At 43.6% G+C, this 17,338-nt stretch overlaps 1 protein-coding gene across 2 annotated transcripts in view; it reads right to left on the reverse strand.

The window, feature by feature from the left end:
* The window catches only part of Fhod3 (formin homology 2 domain containing 3), a 427,181-nt gene that overhangs the window by 361,071 nt on the left and 48,772 nt on the right, over window positions 1–17,338 (reverse strand). For both annotated transcript variants that reach the window (XM_013014940.1, XM_013014939.1), the window contains exon 2: window positions 14,769–14,875. In XM_013014940.1, the coding sequence (XP_012870394.1) occupies window positions 14,769–14,875 (107 nt within the window). The remainder of the gene's footprint in view (window positions 1–14,768; window positions 14,876–17,338) is intronic.

Below are 17,338 nucleotides of genomic sequence, written 5' to 3' on the forward strand. Positions count from 1 at the left end.
ATCAACAGTACATGTCAAATAAATGGTATAGAACATGTGTGCTATGGAGCCCAGAAGGGCAAGCACAAGACATCCCAAGTACTGAAGGATTTCAGAAAGAGCCCACTGGTCCCATTACTTGTCCCTTCAAAGAACAGCAAGGCTGCATTCTGAATAAGTACTCATTTCCCCTTAGAATTCTCCAGTGCAGCTTGAGGCATGTAGGGCAGTTGTGCTGAAATTCTAGTCTCCTGAATAAACTGAAGATGGTATCCCTTAGGAAGTCACAGCAGCCTCCCTATACTGAGCTTGTGTTTTGAGGCTGGCCTGAGCACAGGTTTACAAGATTCCATCTCAATCAATTTATTGAAATTTAAATAAAAATCTGGGTATGCTGGCATGCACCTGTCACCTCAGCTATGCAGAAAGTGTAAATAGGAGGATCACAGTACATGCAGGCTGAAACAAAGATTTGAGGCCCTAATCAAAAGCTAACAAAAGCAAAAAGGAAGGAAGCAAGCAAGCAAGCAAGCAAGCAAGCAAGGAAGGAAGGAAGGAAGGAGAAAAAGCTGGAAGCATGGCTCAAATAGTAGAGCACCTGTCTGGCCCTGAATTCAAATCCCAGTAGGCAAGCAAAATTAAGCAATATGCAAATAATATAACAGGACAAAATAAGTTTATCTGAAGAACTCAAGAAAAACTACAGGAAATCTGTCACTCTCACACACACATAACTCTTAAATTCTTAAGAAGCACATGATTGTATGTATTGAGGAAGACTAGATAAACCCCCTTAAATCTGATAGCCTTGATCCATTTATTTTTTCTAGCCAATGAGAAATAGTAAAGAAAGTTTTGTTTTTATGCATTTCCTTTATAAATGTCCATCCTGCCACATTTATTCACTCTAAAATCTTTCTGTTGATTCTTTCAGCTTCTTTGAGGAGAATAAACATATTACTTATCTAAAAACAACCTAAACCTTTCCAGTAAATATGCCTTTTTCTTCTATTTTGGGGTTATAAAACTTTCAGAGAATAATCAATCATGGTGTACTTACTTCCCTCCTGTAACTGAACACCCTGTCCGTATGAGTTCAGAAAAAATAAGAATTGTTAACATTTTTGGAATGCTGATTGTGTGAGTTCAGATTCTAAATACTTTATTCAGATTTAGTCTTCACAAAATTCCTGCAGTGGGTAACACTGTGGCCATTTTAAAGACTAGAAACTGAGGCTCAAAAGGGTTGTACAACATAGCTGAAATCACACTGCATCAGTGTGACTCAAAATAGAGTCTGACCTCAGAATCTGTGCCTGTTGCCTTCTCTCAGACAAGTGTTCTGGGCTAGACTCTAGGAGGGACACAAAGTACTCACTGCATTAAACCAGCAAAACCTGCATTTGCAACTTTCAGCCCTCCCTGCAAACTCAAGATTGTAACACTGGTTTGTACCTGAATCTCCAGCCTGTGGGCCCACCCCATTTACCCCTCCCTATAGCTACATAAGCCAATGCCTAGGAAGGAAATCTCCCTAAATGGACAGATGGTCCATGTTCCCCATGACCCTGACGACCATAACCAGTGTGCTGAAGCCCTCATGGCTACCATTCCCTGCCAAGCCACCATGGAGTATTACAGAGTTAAATCAGAATCCTCCAGTGCCAGGAACTGGGGACACAGAGGCAAGGACAAATCAGTGGGACCAGAAACTCCCTCAGGACAGTCAAATTCCTTTCTTATCAGCCCAGCCAATACCAGCCACCCTTCCAGTCAGCGCTCTCCACCTGCAGCCCACACCCAAGGCCATGGCTGCTGCAGTGACTAGCGAACTAACACAGTTAACACGATTCATGGAGACATCAACCAAGACACAAATTCCAACACACAATGCGTACCTTCTGTCCCTGTCTCTCAAGAGAACTTTATTATTTTTACAAGAATAAAACACAAAGGCCTGGAGATAAGGGCAAGTGGTTACATTATTTCTGTTACAAAGCCAAAGGCTTGATCTCTTCTTGTAGAGGCCAACAGAGAACTGACACCCCCAAATTATCTCTCCAATCCCATCAGAAGATTAGCTTATTATTACAGTCAAAGGTACAAATGTGTATTTAACCGTTCTGCAGTTGCCCCAGGAATACAAAGCTTTTGGTAAGCCTCCAGATCTTTAAGATTCACCCAGCACTCTGCCCCAGGGATGAAGAGATGAAGGGAGATTAGAACAGTCATCTATCCATGGGTGAAAGCATAGAGCTACCTAAGAAGAATTCGCTCAGAAGATCAAAGTCCAAGCAAGGCAACCAGCTGTGACTGAACTCATTTCTAGATATATTCTCGTCTCTGTAGTAAACTAGAGGTGAAAAACAGAGCCAGAAGATAGTTGTGTCTGATCTTCTACATGTTACTTAACCCCTTTGGGCCTCAGGTCTCTCGTCTGTTAAGTGGGAGTACTGATAATGTGGACCTTCTCCTGAGAATGAGAGAATTCAACCAGTGAATGCAAGTAGCATGCTATAGACATACTCAGCATGCGGTAATGGCTAGATAACACTAGGTAATAGTTTTGTCAGAAATGGTTCCATATGGCCAGGCATGGTGACTCATCCTTGTAATTCTAGCTGCTCAGGAGGCAGAAATTGGGAGGATCACAGTTCAAGTCCAGCCCAGGCAAAAAGTTCTGAAGACTCCATTCAATAAAAAGTTGTGGGTGATTTCAGATACGTAGGAAACAGATAAGAGAATACCTAACCAACCTAACCCAGGCATAAATGCAAAACCCTATGCAAAGCACACCCAAAAAACAAAAAAAAACTGGCATGGTTCAAGAGGTAGAGTATTTGCCTGGTAAGTGCACAGCACCAGGTTCAAACCCCAGTACCACCAAAACAAAAAGTACCAAATTTGTTCTTCCAGCTACTTCCCTCTTTTCCATTGTTGCCTTGCTGTACGCCTGCTCTCTTTCTCCCTCTGTATGGCTAACTTCAGTGTGCAGCTCATCTCTCCTTTCCTCTTCCCTCTCCTCCTCTACTCTCATGAAACCTACAGCAGTGATTTATGTGCTATTACTTGATATTTTCTGTTCCTCACATCAAATTCAAGGGATTTAATATTCCAACTTTTATAAGGGACAATAGTGACGTTTGTTCTTCCTGTACGTAACTTGGTGTTACTAGACTCTATGACTGAGTCACCCACTTTATAAGAGATAGGGAGTCCTAAAATACACAGGGAAACCATTTGTTGGAGCCCCACAGGACATGTCCTATGACCAAGCACCAAGACTGTGTACTGGAGCAGAAGACACAACTCTACCCTCTTTACTGCCCCCTTAAATACCTACTCAGAGGCCACCCGCATGGCCCTGGTTCCCTCTTTACTGGCCTCTCTTAGAACTCAGCCCAACGTGTCACCAGCTCAGCATCTCTTTACTACAGCCATTCCTCAAGCTTTTTGGGGGGAGAGTGTGGAGAGGGAGGACTTGGTACTGGGGTTTGAACACAAGTCCTCACATTCTCATTTAGATTTTCCCCCTCAATGTTGGCAATCTGCCACTTGAGCCATCTCTCCACTTCTGGCTTTTTTTGTGGTGGTGAACTGTAGATCAGTGTCTCAAGGCCAGTTTCTACTCTGAGCTGGCTTCAAACCACTATCCTCAGATCTCAGTCCCCTGAGTAGCTAGGATTACAGCCCAGCACCCCACTCATTCCTCACATCCACCTGAGATAGACATACATCTCCCTGATTTCCGATCTATTTAGAAACCTGTTCAGTGATCGCCACAATCTCATTTTTTAATGATTTCATTGTCCCAAAAAGAAACACCTTGCCCAGCCACTCCCCATCATTTAACATGTCACCTTTTGTGTATGTTTTTCTTCTCTTAGTCCAGTGTTTTCCAGGCTCATTTGTTTGATAATGTTATCACATTTCACTTATTACTGAACAATATTCCACCCTGTGTATCCATGATAGACATTTGGGTTGTTTCTGCTTTGGGGCACTTAAAAGTACAGGTACAAGCTTTTTGGGTAGTAGTTTTTATTTAGACAAATATGTCATCTCTCCTCAGTTATCTATCCAGGAGAATCATAGCTTGAATAATATGGTAATTCCTATATGTCACGTTTTAAGTAGCTCTCAGCCTGTGTCCAAAGCAGCTGCAGCCACTTTACATTTCCACCAGGCATGAATGAAGAGCCCAGTTTCTTCACAGCCTCCACACAAGCCACTGTCTGTCAGCATCCTCGACATGCCATCAGACATCCAGTGCTTTCCACTGGCATGTCCCTGATGACTTACAACACTGAACATCTTTTCATGTGCTCCTTGGTCACTCGTTTATCTTGTTAGCTATTTTTACTTCTCTTACTAGGCTAAATATCTATTCAAAGCCTTTTTCCTTTTCTAATTACCTTGCCATTGTGGTATTGAGGCTTGTATATTTTCTGGATGTCTTTTATTAGATATATGATTTATACATTATTAATATTTTTTTCTCTTCTGTGGCTTAGATTCCCACCTTACCATTGATGTCTTTTGAGGCGTAATTTTGATGGAGTCCAGTTTGTGTGCTGGTTAATGACATGTACTTTGGGTCCATATCAGAGACTGTTGTTTAATGCAAGGTGAGGGAGACTTCTGTTTTCTCCAAGGAACTCTGTTTCACATCCAGCTCACAACTCATTTTTAGTTTAAGTTCTGTATCTGTCCCTGTCACCCTCTTGTCACTCTCCTTGTCTACCACACTCAAGTTTCCCCTACACTGACACCCACCCACAGCTCCCAGACAGCCCTGCTGCCCCTCATCAGTTCCTCTAGTCTGCTTTCCCCATGTCTGAGGACACCCTAAAAATCTCCTCTGAGGAAGTGGTGCTGTGGCTTAAGCTCACCTTGAGCTGACGAGCTCAAGAGCCCAGAGTTCAAGCCCCATGACTGACAAAAAACAAAAACAAAAAACAACCTCCTCTGAGGTGCCTGGCCTTTGCTCCTCTCACTTCCTGTCTTTGTGGCATGGTGTTCTCCTCTTCTTATGTTTTGGTGTCTCCTCTCTCCTTGTTGAGGCAGACTCTGCTGGCCACCTATCCAATAACTACATTTTTAACAGTAACAACAATATGCATCCATCAGTAAACAACAGGTACAGGTTGCTGTTGGAGCTTCTGGAAGGCTCTGTAAAGGGGAAAGCCAACCATATCTAGCATTTGCTCTTCACCTCTTCCATCTGAGGCAGGAGCAGAAGGTGTCACTCAGTATTCATAGCAATTGGGGTAATAGTGCCTGGACACAATTTCACATTGCATGGTGTGGCCAGGAGCCTAAGCACGTGCTTCTGCCCCTTTACTTCTTTCTGGGGAGCTGGGATGCAGAGAAGATGGCAAAAACTAAAGCAGCCACTCTGGCCCCAGAGATGGGAATCTCATTTTGAGGGTGCCGTAGCTGCTTCACCACTCCTAGAGGGTGTTGCCAGTATCTGAACTCTCCACAAGAAAATAAACTTTTATTTTACCCACCATGTCTTGGGATTTCTCAGTTTGCAAAAAACCAGTCCATGGCTTCCTGCCTTGACTTCAAACCAGGAGTGGCCCTGTGTGACCATGATAAAGCATGCAAGACTAAAAACTACCATCTGAGCACACAGCAGAAGGATACAATTAGCCTGGCTTCCGAGGAGTATGGTGCAACCAACATATTGTCCTTTACACTGTCTGGTTAGCTATGGTTTTCCCGCAGTGGTTTGAGGCTTATAGAAAAGTTTCCAAGTAGAGAAAGTTCTCATACACCCACACTATTTACTCTCCCACTCAGTTTCTTCAGTAACACCTGACATGTGTTATAATAGATGAGCCAATTGTTAAGTTCCAAGTTTATGATTGGGTTCTCCCTGCATTCAAAAGATTTTTAAGGGTCATCCCCACCCTGACATCTCATCTTTTCATTGTCTCCACAGTTTTGCTTTTTACTGTGTTCACAGAACTGGTCGGAACCCGCACAAGGTGACTTGCTTACTCTGTGGTTCATTTCTTTTAATAAGGCAATAAGTAAAGCCACTGTCAGAATCATGTGTGGGTTTTCCTGTGGACAAGTTTCTAATTCATTTGGGAAAACACCTGAGAGTATAACTGCTCAACTGTACGGTATGTCCACCTATCAGACCATCTCCCTAAGTGGCTGTACCATTTGGTATCACCACCCATGCATGAAGGTGTGTTCTGTATTCTGTACCCTCACAGTACATGGTGACCTCAAAAGTTAGAAGGGGTTCAGCCATTCTCATAGGTGTGTTGTGGTACCTTGTTTCAATTTGCAACTCACTGCCTAGTAACCCAGGCATATGAAAAAAATGGCTCAATATCATGTTTGCTACTTTTTTTTTTTTTTGCAGGTCTTGGGGCTTGAAGTCTGGGCCTAGGCTTTATCCCTGAGCTTCTTTTGCTGAAGGCTAGCACTCTACCACAGTGCCACTTCTGGCTTTTCTGACTAGTTTATTGGAGATAAGAGTCTCATGAACTTTCTTGACCCAGATAGCTTCAAACCACAATCCTCAGATCTCAGCCTCCTGAGTAGCTAGGATTCAAGGTATGAGCCACCAGCACCCAGCACCACTATTTTGGTGAAGTATTTATTCAGATCTTTTGTTCATTTTCTTATTATTGAGTTTTGTTGTTTCTATAGGTTTGGGGGGCTTTTTTGTTTTTGAGATAGGGTCTCACTATGTAGTCTAGGCATGTAGACCAGGCTGTGGCCTTGAATTCTCAATCCTCCTGCCACAGCCTCCTTAGCTACTTATTTCTGAAGTGTTTTGTTTTGTATTATTGGGGCTTGAACTCAGGTCTCCAACTTACTAGGCAGGCACTCTACCACTTGAGCCACACTCCAAGCCCTATTTTTACATTAGTTATTTTTCAAATAGCATCTTGCCTTTTGGCCTGGAGCCAACTTTTGACTACCACCTTCTTATCTGCACCTTTCTTAAAGCTGGGATTATAGATATCAACCACCATACCCAGCCTGTTGACATTGAGTTTCTTCCTTTTTGCCCTTACTGGCCTCCACCTGCAATCCTCCCCCATCTCCACCTCCAATGTAGCTGGGATTATATATGTACCCCACCAAGCTATCTGAGTTTTTCATAGTTGGGATACGTGTTCTTTATTGATGTACATCTGTGGCTTCTATTTTCCTCCTCTCAATAACCATAATTTTTTTCATGACAAACACATGCTAATAAAAACATTTAAGCCACTGTGACCTGGGTTGTTACATGCAACTAAGTCTAACCCCTACCTGCAGCACAGAACTTGGTTCCAGAGTATCTTCTAGATGCTGTCACCTGAGTAACTGCTAACGTTTTGTTCCCTATAGCCTGATTCTGTTCCCTCCCCCTGCTCCTTGGAGGGATGGCTCCCAGCCTCTCTAGTCCTTGATGCCTCTCACCTGAGTCCTAGGTCAACATTTTTCATGGATTATCTCACACCTTGATTGTGATTGTCCCAACTTCAAGATTAGAAGGTTTAAGAACCTCTTCCCCACAACTTCACTTCTAAGTATCCCCATTCTGGGCATATCCATCTAATGCCACATGTCCATTCCATTCCCTTGTTTTGCTCTTCAAAAGCTCCCTTCTTTCCCTACACTGTTCCAGGCCCCAGTCTCTCTTCCCATCCCCAAACTATGCTACATTTGACTGATATCAGATCAAAGTGTTTCCTACTCCTTCACTTTCTTTCCACCCACCCCTAGACAGACCTTCTCATTACCTGCCAAACTCCAAAAAGGCTCTCTCCTTGCAAGTCGTTTCTCCTCTTCCTGACCCCAACCCACAGCCCAGCTGAGGTCCCACTCCTACCTGATACCATCTTGGTCCCATCACATGAGCCAGCATTTGGAAGCACTGGAGAGCTTTTTCTGATCACACTGTAAAGTCAGTGTGGGAGCCAGTTCCATCTTTCTGGCTACTTCAGCCTGTTCTGAACTGCTGCCCTTCTCCTCAATGGCTCTCTACGCATACTGCACACTGGCATTGACTGAGGAGACTTGAAAACTTCCCTCTGCCTGGGCCCGGCCCACATGCTCTAGCTCCTTGGGCCAATGGCCAGGCATGGAAAGGAGTGGGTGGTTAAGCTTCTTCAGGTTTTTACAATATTCTCCAAGATTGGGAACCTAAGTCATAGATCTCTGACCCAAACATCTGACCACCTGGCTTACCCTTTTTGTTTTGGGGGTGTTTTTTTGTTTTTTTGTTTTGTATGTCATGGGGCCTGAACTCTGGGCCTGGGCATTGTCCCTCAGCTCTTCAGCTCAAAGCTAGCACTCTACCCCTTGAGCCACAGCACCACTTCTGGTTTTTTCTGCTTATGTGGTGCTGAGGAATCGAATCCAGGGCTTCATGCATGCAAGGCAAGCACTTGATCATGGAGCCACCTTCCCAGCCCCACTACTTAGCTTTTTAAAGAGCAAGATTCCTAAGTTCCACACCAAGCCTTCTAAAGCCAGAATCTAGAGACCAACATTTCTAAGCAGCTTTCTTCCAGAATATTCTAAGCCAGCTGGCCTAGAGATATCCCAGAGCTGGTGTGCAGGAAATCTGGGCTTCCCACTCAGCATTTCACTGAGCTCTCCCAATGGTTCCAGTTTCTCCCCCACCACAACCAGGGCAGGTGCTGGTGGTCAGCACTTGGAGCCCGTTGCAGTCCTGGGAGGCAGAGCCCCCTCACCTTGTGGCTGACATGCCAGTCTCAGCTGATACTAACAAGGAAAGGGAGGATTGCTCTCCTTCCTCTGACTTGGTTTTGGGGGAGGGGGACTGCTTGCTTTGTTTGCATTTCCAGCTTCTGCCTTTTAGACCCAGGCTCCAAAGGCATTTTGGTGATCATTGACTTCGCAGCCCTAGGAGCTCGGGAAATGGGATAAACATGTGATTGGACAAGGCTAGACTCAAAGAAGTGGAAAATGCTCCTTTCCCCTTCAACCTTGACATTTTGAAAGGCCTCCTGGAGAATAGGATGAAGAATGAGAGGCTACCCCCACCCAGTCACCCACAAACTGCCAGAAACTCAGGGTTCATGGACCCTCCACATATGGATCTGGGCTCTGAAACTGCAGTTTGTCAAGGAAATATCATAGAGCCAAACCACAACAGACCTCAGATTGCTGTGTTCTTCTAGGCAGGACCTCCACAAGGCTGGCGGGAGCCATCCCCTGTGAACAAGGTCTCCTTCCTTACGGTCCTCCCAGCCACACAGCCACACAGCCACCAGGAGCTGCCAGCCTCACACTCCTGGCTCCCCACTCCCACCCCCACCCCCACATAAGCTGGGGAAAACCAGCTCTCTGAGAGAAGATGGACATCATTATATACCCCAGCATGAATTGCTGCCTTCCAAGATGACCTCAGCCTGCTGGGGACATGCAGAGGACATGTCACGTGGAGTGTGAAGTCCTGGAGGATTGGTGCAGCACATCGAGTGCTGTGGCCCTCTGGTCCCCACCTGCTTCCCCACCCACATTTCTAAGACCAGTGTCTCCTCACAAGTGCACCTAGGAGACTACCGTGACAGTGGTGCAGGCTGGTACTAATTTCCATGCAGAGGCTCTGGAGTGGTGAGCAACCCCACCATGGTTCTCTTCACTAAAGCTCAAGTTCTTGGAATGCTTGGCCTGCACAGACATGGTCTAAAATCCAGTCATTCTTATTTCAATGTGTCATGACCCCAAATTTTGTTATTCTGGCAGCAGCTACTGGGTATTTTTGGTTTGGGGAGTGAGTGTGTGTGTGTGTGTGTGTGTGTGTGTGTGTTTTGGTGCCTTGCACTCTCACTGGGCTTTTCTGCTCAAAGCTGACACTATACCACTTAAGCCATACCTGCTTTTTGGTGGCTAGAGATAAGAGCTCATAGGCTTTTCTGCCTAGCATCAAATTATGATCCTCAGATCTCAACTTCCTAAGTAGCTAGAATTACAAACATGAGCTACCAGCACCTGGCCAATTACTGGTTTTTAAATATGTACTGAGAGTTGGGTACTGGTTTAAATGTTCTCAGTGCATCATCACACTACTTCACAACATCCAAAGGAGGCAGTATTGTGATTAAACCATCCCTACTTAAAAGGAAACTGAAGTGAAGAGTAGAATCCACATTTCCATGTCACATAGCCCAGGAATAACCACAAAGTCCGTGTCCTTCACCACAGTGTAATGCTTGGGGTACCTGAGACCTCCTCCAGAACCCCAGGAGGGAGGAAAATAGAACTGGGTAATATTTTGTCCTTATTTTACATGAATAAATTTTACAAATGTTCTTAGTTTGTGAACTGTCAGAAGAGCAGCTTCCCCAAGGTCACACAGTGGCAAGGTCAAGAATAATCTAGAGGCTACTGTTTCCCCTGCACTATGCTATCTGCTAATTCTCTGACCTTGGAAGACATAAAAAGACCTTGCTCTGTTTTCTTCACCTTATACTTGCTTTGTCCTTCCACTGTTAATATTTTTCCTCTTCCTTGGTTAGCAATAGTCTGAGTGATCATTCTAAACAAGGAAGTTAATTTTTAGTCTTGGCATAAAAAAGGAAGGCACAGACAAAAGCAGAGACAAATTCCTCTAGGAAGAAAACTCACTCAGAACACACTGTAGGCAAAAATGTCATAATTGAGCCAAGTGTGGTGATACATACCTGTACAGTAATCCTAGAACTCAAGAGATTGAGGTGGGAGGCTCATGGGTCTGAGACCAGCCTTGGCTACATAGTCTCAAATAAAAAGTTTTAAATACCATCATTTTCAAATATCTTCGTTAGGTGGCCACAATTATTAGCAAATATTTTCCCATAATTGATACAAAGACATCAGAAGCAGAAATAAAATTTCAATTGGTAAGTTCATACTCCAAAAGGGCAATTAACTAGGAAATAATTGTATTTTAACTACCAATTATGGGAGATGATATGAGTCTCAGCACACAGACCTTGCCAAAGGCCACATACACACCTTGGAGCATACCTAGGGGGGATTTTTAGGGAAAGCCATACCAGAAATGTATTCTGACACCTGCTGGAGTCAGGGCTGGAGCAGAGCGGGGGTGGGGGAGAGGGGAGAGGGTTAGTTAGGCCTAGGCCTATATTGCCTGCTGGTTAACCAAGGGATTCACCTTGTGCTTTGGTACTCAGTGAGGGGTATTTCACCTGAGAGAATGGGGTGACAGCTCACAAGGCCGTCATCTTCTGCCCCTGTGTCAGGACAGGGATACATGGGCTCCAGAGGATCAGAAGAGCTGAGTAATATTGTGTCATTCTGAGAGTTTTCCAAAGGACAGGATGGGTGGCACTAGGGATGAAGACCATATCAAAGATATAAAGCTCCCCACTCTGAGGTGAGTTTGGGGTCCGTTTGTCAAATGTGGGGTTACCTAACATCTTTTAAGCCATTTTCAGTTTCCGTGTCTTTAAGTTCGGCCCTCTCATCATGCTGTATTTCTTGTTTACCTGAGTAAAACAGCTTCAAGGAAGAAAGAGTTCTTAGAACCTAGTTTCAGAGATTTCAGTCAATCATGGCAGGAAGAGGGTGGCAGAGCTGAGCAGTCCACATCATAGTGGCCAGGAAAAGTGGGGGGAGAGGGGAAGAGAGAGGAGGGGCAGGCCTGTGCTCACTTGCTTCCTGTTCCTTCCCCTTCGAGACACCCAGTCCCTCAGCTTATAGGATTGTGTAGCCCACATTCAGGGCAAATCTTCTCCACCAAGTCAACACTCTCTGGAAATACCATCTGGATGAACCAAGAAGTATACTTTACTGGTCTCCTGGGTATCTCTCAATACAATCAAATTGACATCACAAGGCTAATGAATGGACCTATGGCCAGGTAAGAAATCTAAAGAAGAAAGAAATGAGATCTATGGGCAGTTTGCCACAGAATCTCCCTGGCTCACTAGGACAGCTGTGGAGGACCTTGTTGTGTCAGGACACTGATGTCACCAGCAAGATATACTGTCAGTGCTGGAGCCACCCTGCCATGTGCCTGGAAGTGGCATATGATGTCCCTGTATAAACCAGCTCTTAGTCACCAAAGGTAGAAATGGACATGTTGCATAGAACCTGTGCCTTTGCCCAGCACTCTGGAGGTGTCAGAGGGATACAGACACAGGAATCCGCAAACCTGTATACCAACCTAGCTCTCTCTCCCTGCCTAAGTAGTGTGCATGTCTGATTGTCTGTGTGCCTGTGTGTTCTGGTCCTAAGGCTTGAAGTTTGAGCCTGGGTGCTGTCTCTAAGATCTTTTGCTCAAGGCTAGCACTCTACCAATTGAGCCACAGCTTCACTTCTGACGTTTTTAGTAGCTAATTGGAGATATGAGTTGCATAGATTTCCCTCCCTGGGCTGGCTTTGAACCACAATCCTAAATTCTCAGCCTCCTGAGTAGCTAGGATTACAGGCATAAGCAACTGGCACCTGGTTCTGGCATATGCATTTTAACTCTTATCCTTCAGTTGTCTCAGATTTTTTAAAGTGGAGATAACACACACGGTTTTTCTTTGTTGTTGTTGTTGTTTTTTAATGTACTATGTGATTTTTTTTTATTTCTTTTGTATGTTCTTCCCTCTATGGTATATCCCCTGTTGTCACTGTATTTGATTTTGGTACCATGGTATTGTATATACATTTATTTGAATTAGGGAAGGGGAACAACAGAATGGTAAGACAAAGGACAAAGGGGGAACCAATGCAACAGCGATATATACAAGACAATATGCTAGAAATGATCTGTACAACTTGTAGGGAGGTGTGGAGGGAGTAAAGTAGGAGAAAAATGAGGGAAAGGGGTAACAAGTTTGACAAGAAATGTACTTACTACCTTACTTATGTAACTGTAACCCCTCTGTGGATCACCTTGACAATTAAAAAAAAACAGGAAAGAAAAAAATGGAAATAACCAAAGCCAATTAACTGGCTCTTAGGAAAATTGTCTATTAAACAAAGATAGCAAAATAAGGTGTCAGTATAGTGTTTGGTGTAGTAGGTGCCCATAACTATTAGTTTCTCAATTCTTATATTTATCTAATATACTAGTTTTATTTTTCCTGGACTGCCATCTCCAAATCACTTAAGGTTTGGTTAGACAGAGAATAAAATCAAACAGAACACAGTCTCCAAGGATGACAGGAAGTAAAGACATTTTTCAAGTTGACAAGCATCCACTCACAATAATCCTGGGGTCTGTTTGACCAATGAACCATGAAATTATCCAATTAGACTGCCATCAGCCAGCATTCTGACAGCTTACATAAAAGGATATCATTTTTCAGATATGTGATTATTTTAATATCACAAGAAAATTTCTCCAAAATCTACTAGTCTAATAATGTTAATTTTAAAATGATGGTAAAGCTGGACATGCCAGCTCACATGTTTAACACTCGCTACTTGGGAGGCAAAGAACAGGAGAATTGCTGTTTGAGGCCAGTCTCAGCAAAAAATTCACAAGAATCCATCTCAACTAATAAAAAGCTGGGTACAGTGACATGTGCCCCGCTATGCAAGATGCCTAAAAAGTAGAACCATGGTCCAGGCTGGCCTGGTCAAAAACTGAGACATATTCCAAAAATAACAAAAGCAAACAGACACAGGAAGTACCTGCTTGGGAAGTACAAGTCCTGGATTCAAATTCCAGGATATACACACACACTCACACACACACAGTAAGTAAAATGTGGTTTATGGATAGATCCTCCTTGAGTGTACAGCTTATAATGCACACATAATATCCATGTTGACACTGCCAATATCCAACAGAGTCCATTTTCTGTGTGCATCTCTGGTTTTTTATGAGTATCACTTTATTGTGACTCATAGTGAACAGGAGTATTAAGCAAAACAGATGTAGGCTCAAAATAACTTCATATTAATCAACATAATAATTACTTTTCTCCACAATAATGACTGCAAAGGATGACACAGTATTACTCTATTTACTAAGGCCTCTGCCAAGAAAATTAAATATCCAGTAAATAATTGAAGACAATGTTTAAAACAGCTGTCAAAGTCCACTAAGATCTGGAAAATAATGATTTAATTATGATATTTGAAATTAAAAATAACTTGGAAAGTAAAAATGATGTGCATGAGTATACTATACCAGAAGGGTTTTTTAGGACCGATTAGCTCCATGTAACCTTGTCAAGAAAGGTCTCTCAAGACATGGGCACCAGTGGTTCACATCTATAATCCTAACTACACGGGAAGCCGAAATCTGAGGATTACTGCCAGCTTGGGTAGAGACTCTCTCTCCAATTAAACAGCTAAAAAGCTGGACTAGCAGTGGGGCTCAAAGAGTAGAGTGCCAGCTGTGAGTTCATGAGGCCCTGACTTTACCCAGGACTGGGTACAACAATAACAACAAAATGTCAGCCTGCTGCCAGTGGCTCAGACCTGTAATCCTGGCCACTTAGGAGTCTGAGATCTGAAGATCACCATTCAAAGCCAGCCAGGGCAGGAAAGTCCATGAGTTCTTATTCTAATTAACCACAAGAAAACCAGAAGTGGCCCTGTGGCTCAAGTGGTAGAGTACTTGCCTTGAACTGAAGAGCTCAGGGACAGCGCCCAGCTCCAGAGTTCAAGCCCCACTACCAACAACAACCAAAAAAAAGTCCTTCAAAATGAAATAGAGTCTAATCACAGTGATAAATCACTTGTTTTGACCTGCTTGTTGATTAAGAATAGAGGTAAAAGCCAAGGTATTCTGAGACCTCACGCCTCCTGGGAAGTGGGGCCCAGTCAGCAAAGCTAGAGACTGCTCTTACCCAGCATCATCTTGGAAGCCTTCCAGCTCATCCCGCTGCTCCGCCAGTGTGGCTTCCAGATCCAGGTAGGTGCCATTGTGGGACAGCTGCAGTGTGCAGTCATCCAGCTGCAAGAGAAAGAGTGATATTTACACCCGGCCTGTTCTTTGGAGGGGAACTTCTTATGGTGAAATCCCCTCATTACTTTCATGTGATTCTAAAAAGCAAATATTATTCTGCACTGTGAATCATAAGTAAAAGAAGCAGCATGATGTAAATAGATGGGAGTTCACGGGGTGCCTAGTGGACAGGTCAGGATCTGCTCAAGGACTGACACTACCAGGACCAGAAAGATGTGGAGGGGGCAGGACAAGTAACCTGCTCATGTTGCATCCGAAGGGCCTATGGAAAGCTATGGGTTTAGGGAATGAGAACTAAGATCCTAATGTGAGGGTGACAATTAATTAAGATCCATGGGGTTTGAAAGGCCAACTTGGTGGGGAAAGACACAGTTTCTTTCCATCATGAGCACTGTACTTATTCCAATTCTAGGGGCTTACTTAGCACATGACAAATAATAGTTATTCCATCTATAATTTCTTTGCGGTTAAATTAAGAGAAACATTCTCCTTCTGAATGGCAACATATGCAAATTACAACACATCAAAGAGGGCATTAGGTCTCTTCCTTGCTAGTCTCATTGAAAATACTACTACTGATCATTTAACTTTACAGGATGACCCACTGTAACAATGAGATGTACAAGACAGTATGATGAAAACAAACTTTACAACTTTGCGGGCGGGCAGGCAGGCGGGGGGTTGGGGAGGGAGGAGTTGGAGAAGTGAAGAGGAAAGAGATGGTAGGGGAAACATAAAGGAGAGTATAACAATGCTCGATAGGAAATGGACTCATGACCTTGCTCATGTGACTGTAACCCCTCTGGACAGTATCTTTACAATAAAAATATATTTTTTTAAAAAAATAAAATAAATAATTTAACCCAACTGTTAATAATCTTCCAGGCCCTCTTCTAAACATATGACTTATTTAAGTCATTTAGTTCCCATATGAAGTTTATGTTTTAATGTTAATCCTTTTTATTTTGTGCCAGTACTGGGGCTTGAACTCAGGGCCTAGCACTATCCTTTAACTTTATCAATCAAAGCTAGCTCTCTACCATTTGAGATCCACTTTTGACTTTTTGGTGGTTAATTGGATAAGATTCTCACACACTTCCCTGCCTGGGCTGGTTTCAAGATGCAATCCTCAAATTTCAGCCTCAGAAATCACTAAGAATACAAACATGAGCCACTGAAACCCAGCTTTGTTAACACATTTTTTATAAGCCCAAAAAGAAACTAAGTAACATCCCCAGTGTGACCTGTCTGGCAAATGGTACAGTGAGATTTGGATGCCAGCAGTTTGGCATCACTCTGTACCCTCTCTACAGAACAAGACTCACAAGGGACTTGAAAACATGCTTGTAAAACTCAGCTGGTATATATGCCAACCCTGGACTTGAACTCAGAGCCTGGGTGCTGTCCCTTAGTTTTTCCTTTCAAGACTGATGCACTACTTCTAGATTTTTAGTGGTTAATTATAGACGTTCCTTCCTAGGCTGACTTCAAGCCATGATTCTCAGATCCCAACCTCCTGAGTTGCAAGGATTATAGGTGTGAGCTATCAGTGTCCGGCTAGCTTACCATGGCTTTTAATATCACTTATTTAACTCTACGTCACTATAATTTAATTGAAATAATGCTTCCTTAAAAACTGACTCACAAACTTCTTGAGGATTTCACAATCAATATTTAGGAGACACCACTACCCCCCGGCTAGGGCCAGCACACAGATCCTGGCTTCCTTGGTCACTCAATTAAGTACCTAGGGTAGAGAGAGCAGAGGAAGTTAAAGGGAATGAGACTTTGACCTGGCTTTTAGATCTCTGTTATCCCCACCTAAGCACACCATAGAAGCCATGGTGTGCTGACAAACCAGGGATGTCACCCCATCCATAATGGCATCAGTGGCTATTTTGCATGTCATCTCCATCCGGCACCTTCCAAATTTATCCCCAGCTGCCAAAAATGACTGTGCTGTCTTCATGACAGTCCTCTTGGCCTGTCAGGCATCTGCCCTCCATGTGCTCTGGGACAGATGCAAATCCCAATAGGAAATCCTACGATTTCAACAATCCCTAGCCCTTAGCCTAACTGCTGTTCTCACCGCTCCTCTCCTCAAACTCCAGGCAGCATTAACTCCCTCAAGTCTATCTTAACAAAATTATATGTCAGACCCAGGCAGGGTACCAAGTAACACCGAAATACCTCCTTCCCTCAATAAGGTGGTTTCATTGAGCAAGCCGGACACAAACAGAATACAGGGCAGAATTAAAATGCCATTTTTATTAACTGTCAAGTTCAACAAAATGAATTCCAGGAAGCTGGAACATGTGTTAGAGGTTGAAGTCAAGGGGAGGTGGGTAGATGAATAGAGAGAGGAAGAGTGGGTGAACGCAGTCATAATATTCAATGTACACATGGGAAAGTGGGATGATGTAAACTGAGGGGTAGGATGGGTGGGGAAAG

Source organism: Dipodomys ordii, unplaced genomic scaffold, assembly GCF_000151885.1.
Source record: "Dipodomys ordii isolate 6190 unplaced genomic scaffold, Dord_2.0 Scaffold25, whole genome shotgun sequence".
Classification (NCBI taxonomy): domain Eukaryota; kingdom Metazoa; phylum Chordata; class Mammalia; order Rodentia; family Heteromyidae; genus Dipodomys; species Dipodomys ordii.